Source organism: Micropterus dolomieu, linkage group LG07 (assembly GCF_021292245.1).
Source record: "Micropterus dolomieu isolate WLL.071019.BEF.003 ecotype Adirondacks linkage group LG07, ASM2129224v1, whole genome shotgun sequence".
In the NCBI taxonomy this organism is placed as follows: Eukaryota; Metazoa; Chordata; class Actinopteri; order Centrarchiformes; family Centrarchidae; genus Micropterus; species Micropterus dolomieu.
The window spans coordinates 5,432,242-5,438,477 of record NC_060156.1 but is presented as its reverse complement, the minus strand read 5'-3'; the positions used below and the strand labels follow the sequence as shown (position 1 = coordinate 5,438,477).

General features: G+C 41.3%; 1 protein-coding gene across 3 annotated transcripts in view; it reads left to right on the top strand.

The window, feature by feature from the left end:
• The window catches only part of nrp2b (neuropilin 2b), a 94,646-nt gene that overhangs the window by 52,163 nt on the left and 36,247 nt on the right, over positions 1-6,236 (top strand). For all 3 annotated transcript variants that reach the window (XM_046053738.1, XM_046053736.1, XM_046053737.1), the window contains exons 9-11: positions 1,350-1,525; positions 2,270-2,443; positions 3,913-4,057. In XM_046053738.1, coding sequence (XP_045909694.1) covers positions 1,350-1,525; positions 2,270-2,443; positions 3,913-4,057 — 495 coding nt within the window. The remainder of the gene's footprint in view (positions 1-1,349; positions 1,526-2,269; positions 2,444-3,912; positions 4,058-6,236) is intronic.

The following is a 6,236-nucleotide window of genomic DNA, read 5'->3' as shown; positions in this document are numbered from 1 at the left end:
GTGCATGTCTGTTTGTGTGTGTGTGCGTGTGAATGTGAGTTTTCATGCTGGTGTGCGATATCTAGCTATTTCTGCTACTGTGATCTCCAGAGATGATATTCTCATCCACTCCCGCTGCACTCCTGTATTAAAAAAGCCTGCTGGAGTGTAGCAGCTTAAATAGATAGATGCAAAAATAAGAAACATAGAATAAACAAAATAATAATAGAATTTTCTTCTTGCTAATCAGTTTTCACGTCTGCCATAGAGCTGGAGGGAGCTCATCTAGCATGGTCCTTGCTGTTGTTGTTTATTGTTGATTCCTTATTTACCATAGTGAGGCGCGGTTGCAAACGTCACAGCATTAAACATTCATCTCCATGTAGACCTGAAGAATGTCACCATCAATCAACGTCACCCTTCACTGTCAATCTGCTCTCTCTCTTGCTTTTCACTAGCACCCCTCTTTATCTTTCCCACCCTTTCTATTCACTTGCTCTCCCTACAGTCCATCTTTCTGTTTGACCTTTTGTCTATCTCTTTATCTCCTTCTTGTCCTTTAACTCCTCTTCCTCACCTTTTATCCTCTTTCTTCTTCTTTTTCTTTTCCTCCCTCACATCTTCTTTTTTTATCTCTCCTTTTATCCCACATTTTTTTATACATTTTTTTCAAATAGAAATGGTCACTTTGTTTTGTTCCCTTTGCTTTTTTTCGTTATTTGTGGAAATAACATATTCTGCTTGTTAGACTAAAACACATTTGTCAGTGTAATAATCAGTATCCCTTTGATCTGCAACATGCTTTCATTTAGTGCTTCCATTTGGGAGTTTTCTGGCTAAATTCCCCACGAAGAATCCCCTTTGGTGTCTTGGTTAAAGTTATGCATCAACTTTGCAGCCGCAGGAAGGAAAAATAATGAAATGGGTTGATGGAAAGCAGCGGAGTGCATCACAGCAGTGGTTGTTTTAACAAAATCATGTCACAATCACACAGGAGTTTTGCTCCAAGATGCGATCAAATGGTGACACCCAATTATGCTGCATTCACTTGTTCCTCGGATGGTGCCATTTCCTACATTGGGAAGTCAAGGTATCACTGACTTTCCGAGTTGTTGTTCCAACTTTGACGGAGCATTCGAGGGAATTTTCCCAGACAGGAACTTATTTTTCCCATTATTCTGACAGCACATAAATTCAGGGTTATTCCTGACCTTAAATTCATATTCAGTTTTTGAATTATAAGCTGTTTAGTAAAGCAGCAACCTCATAGCCAGACTGAATTTAGAGAACAGAGAAAAAACCTTTTAGACTGCGATATATAGAAGTAGATATAGTATTTTTATTCCATCCTGTCTCTGTCTCCTGTTCAGATGCCCCCTGCTCAGAGCTGCAAGGAATGTTGTCTGGGCTGATCCCCGACTCTCAGATTTCTGCGTCGTCCATGAGAGACATCCACGGTTCCATGGGGTCAGCCAGGCTGGTGGCCAGTCGGTCAGGCTGGTTTCCCAACCCGACACAGCCTGTAGCTGGAGAAGAGTGGCTACAGGTACGTCATCATATCCGTATGAGTGATCTTGTTTTATATTATAGTATATGCTCTACAGAACCGTTACAAAAGGGGATATAGCTGGAGGGATCACTGGTGGGCTTCATTTTATCGCATCAGAAAGTAAATGTTGCTAGTTGGAGCCTCTTTATATTATATCTATAGTCGGTATATTTTTGCACTTTTTCCACCACAGGAACAAAACGTAATCTGTAGCCATTGTCACTCGTTCTGCTTTTATTTCCATTATTATCTCCATTTGGGGAGAAGTTCCTAAAATTTAATTGTGCGCAAAATGCATTCTCCCATCAAGACAAGACTAATAGAACAAACCTGAAACAATAACCATAATTTACTACAGCATCTGCAATGGCAACAACTGTTGAACAAAATCACTGGAATCACTACTGAAGCCCCTTTGCAGAGAAAAGGGTGCTGGAATCAGTTGTGTGAAACAAACGATGTATCAGAGGATATTGCAACACTTAGAAAATCTGGGAATAAGCTATATGGCAAAATAGTGTGAAAACAAGACTGGCTTGATTTTCTAAATGCAAAGAAGAACTTAGTTCTTAAGCCTGACAACTTGTTAAAAGTTCTGTAATGGAAAACCAGCGTGGATCGATTGTGTAGGCTGTAGGGAGAATCAGAGCTGGCACAATGGTCAGGGGATGTGGAAAGTGATTGGCTTCTGTGGTGCAGAGAGTGACCTAACAATAATAGTTACGTTTGTCTGTGCTGCAGGCGGACCTTGGTGTGCCCAAGATGGTGCGTGGCATTATTACCCAGGGTGCAAGAGGGCTGGAGGGCAGCACCAGTGCTGAGAACAGAGCGTTTGTCAGGAAGTACAAACTGGCCCACAGCTTGACCGGCAAAGACTGGACTTACATCACTGACAGCAAGACTGGGTTTGCTAAGGTAAAAGAAGGGGAACACACACACAATATCTGTCTGGCTGACACATACATATGTACTCTCCTCTCTCTGATTGTCACTGTCAGTTCTCCCTCATTTGTAGTTTATTTATAGCTGTCTTTCAACTCATCTCCCTCTTTGCTCTCCCTCTGTCTCCCTCTCTTCCTTTCCCTTTCTGCCCCTCTCTCTCTCTCTCTCTCTCACCCAGCCTTGTCATTTTCAGGAGAAAAAAAAAACATTTTATTACAGCCTCAGCTCAGATAATAATTCAATTTAATCACCTCACTCCTCATTCTCCCTGCTACTGTCTTTGCCTCTCTTTAAGTTCTCTGTACTCTTTCTCTGCTTTTCTCTGTGTCTCATCCTGTCGTTCACTCATCCTCTATTTGTCTCTCATGGGTGTTAATTAAAAATGTCTTTCCTGCTTCACCACTCAACACTGCTGGCAGTCTTAACGTACTGTGAGACAGGGCACTTTAAACTCTGTTCTCCTTTCAGATACTCTGTCTTAAAATGCTTTAATAGTACTACTGAGTGCCTGGCTTTTCTCCTGATGCTAAAATCCTGTTCTCTCTCATCTGCCTGTCTTTTTAAATGAGCATCCTGGGAAATTCATCATACGTTTTTTTTAAGTTCCAGAAATGGGGAAGACAGAAGATACAATTCCATTAATGAAACCAATACTACAACTTTCACAGCCCACATTTTGAGAGGATTGGAGCTTATAGTAAATTTTGTGTTTTTGCCAGAGGCTGCTGCAAGCTGCCTCAAAAAATTACTTGAAAATCAAAGGAACAGAGTCTCTGTTGTTATTCTTACGACACATGTCATACTGTGCTTGGAAACAATGCTGATTAGAAGTGTTATATGACTTTGGAGAGACATGCTCACCATTTTGCTATTGTTTTTCATTGAGACATGAACGGTGGAGTGGTGAAATGACTAATTTAACTACCTCTGCAGCGTTTAAGTCTTTCTCCATTGTTTCAGGATACTCATTCTCAATGCTGTCTTCACCAAAGAACAATGTGTTAGCACACCCACTCTGACAGATGCCACATATATCAAGCAAACATGGAGAAAAGCTTATCCCTCATCATTTTGTATCTTAGACACATCTCAGGCAGCTTTGGCTTTAAGACAAACAAGACAAACTCAATGCAATGATACTTATTTTCCCTTTAAGTCAGCACTGGGCAAACACAGCAGGATCTTACCGTGCTGAGCTTCAGTCAAAGAAAGCAGCTGTCATCAGTGGAGCGGGCTACAGAGCTTGACCATATTTTCCTGTTGTGTGCACAAACTGAACTTACCAATGTCAAAATTTGCAGGAAAACAAAATGTTCACACTGGAGGGGAAATGTTCTAACCTTAAATATCCCTTGCTGTAAAATGCAAAGAAAGAACTCTCTAATAACTCTCTAAACACAAATACCAACACGGTCAACATGGCTTTGCCTCCCTTCTCTTAGATTTTCGAGGGGAATGGCCACTACGATACTCCAGAGGTGCGGAGGTTTGATGAGATAGTGGCCCAGTACATCAGAGTCTTTCCGGAGAGGTGGTCGCCCGCTGGGATCGGCATGAGGATGGAGGTCCTCGGCTGTGACCTGCCTGGTAAGAACCCACACGTGCATATGTAAGATAACAGAGGGCTACGCACACCTTCCAGAAAGAAAAGTGCACATGCAACACACACACACACACACACACACACACTGTCATATAGACAGATAAACTCTCAGACGCATACAAACGCACTCAGATAAAGACATGAACACACTAATTCACGGCATTAGTGCACTCCTTTGTTCATGACACAAACATAAACCACACAGCCTTGAAAAAGTACTGTAAAGCTGTGAGAAACAAAATACATATATCATCATAATTAATGATACTTCAGCATATATGTATATTACATGATCCATAAACATAATTATAAGCAACACATTAGTGTTAGAATTGTGCTGTGTAAACCACACCATTAATCTCTCTGACATCTGTAATTAGTGTGTATTTGTGTGCATGGTTGAATGTGTGTTTAGGTCCATTTAGAATGTGTGTGTGCTTTATTTTGTATTTGTGGCTTTGTGTATCCCTGTTTCTGTATGTAGAGTATATGTATATGTATATGTGTGTACTTGACTGCGTGTGTGCATATACTTACTTATGTGCATTCCCCATAGTGGCTGACTTTAATCATCTTGCTCTATAGGAGGTATTGCTGCATGTCTGGACAGGGATTAACATGTCTAGGTCATGGGACTTTTACTAATAGTGGCCAGCTGTGTGGTTGGACTGTATTGTGTTCACAGCCTATTATAAGTAGCCAGTGTGTAGTGAAGGATTAGGTGCAGTACATGGTCAACTGTTGTTTGAAAGAGTGGTGATTTAGCGTAAAGAGGATGCACGCAGACTATTTGTCTATATGTTTCTTTATTGAGCCTGTGTGAGTACAATTTATTACAATATATTACTGTTGTATGGAGCTTGTTAGCTGTGGGAAGAAAATTATTCTCAGCTGTACAATAACTTCAGTAAGAAAGCATGCCATTGTACAAATCTCCCTACATTTATTCTTGAACTTGAGCAATAATGATGTGTGGCATAAATTCGACAGCAATATAGACTTTGTCTCTGAAGTTGTGATATTTTTCTTAATGCCCTGTCCGATGTTATGTAGAACTCAGAGCCCAGATACATTCTCAGTAATGACACACCTAAAAACAGTAACTATAGCCGCGTTTCCATCAACGTTTTTTAATGCGCATTTTGAAGTATCGCATTAGAAAATTGTCGAAAGTAAGTAAATGCGCTAAATGGGAGATAGAAACATAAGTTCTGACATAGTGAACTGGTTTCTGCTGTCGTCGTTTGCACGGTTGTGCAGAGTTCTGCATGCCTGCCGAGAATTCATGCACCTCGCGGCTGGTAACGCTCATTTGTGCTGAGAAAAGAGGTGGATGCAAATCTCGGCAGGTAGCCTTCATCATCTGTTCTGCCGAATTATGCATTCAACTCTTAAAGGTCCTTTTCAGATACTTTGCTCTGCACCCTGATCAAACGGGGTTATCACCACATATTTTTTGCTGAATCTCAATGAATGCTACTTCTGCTGAGTGTAATAAAACGTTCATACATTTATCACCATTGATGAACCCCATAAATGATATTATAGCGTTTAAAAGCATTATTTTGAGGTGCATGCAAAACTTGGCATAACACTGGATATTCCCATATGAGACATGGCTGGTAGCAACTTTAACGCTTGAATCACATTCCTGAGGACCTCTCTCCATTTTTCTAAGATCAATGGCCATCAGGTTAATGCGACTAGTTTTGTTTCTGGATTGGAATCAATATGTCTTTATTACAGCCATGTGTAACGTCAGCTACTGACGTATCTATGCTTGCCGTAGCCTGGTTTATTTGCTCCAAACCAGCTGATGGAAACGTACTTATTTCGCAATTTCTTTTTGTTTTCTTTTTTGTGACATTTAAAATTCACATGACAATTGGATGGAAACAAGGCTTATGTGTATCCTACCTATGGCCAATCTCCTCTCCTCTCCTCTCCTCTCCTCTCCTCTCTTCTCCTCTCCTTTCCTCTCCTCTCCTCTCCTCTCCTTTCCTCTCCTTTCCTCTCCTCTCCTCTCCTCTCCTCTCCTCTCCTCTGCCTCTTCTCTCCTCTCCTCTCCTCTCCTCTCCTCTGCCTCTCCTCTCCTCTCCTCTCCACTCCTCTGCCTCTCCTCTCCTCTCCTCTCCTCTCCTCTCCTCTCCACTCCTCTGCCTC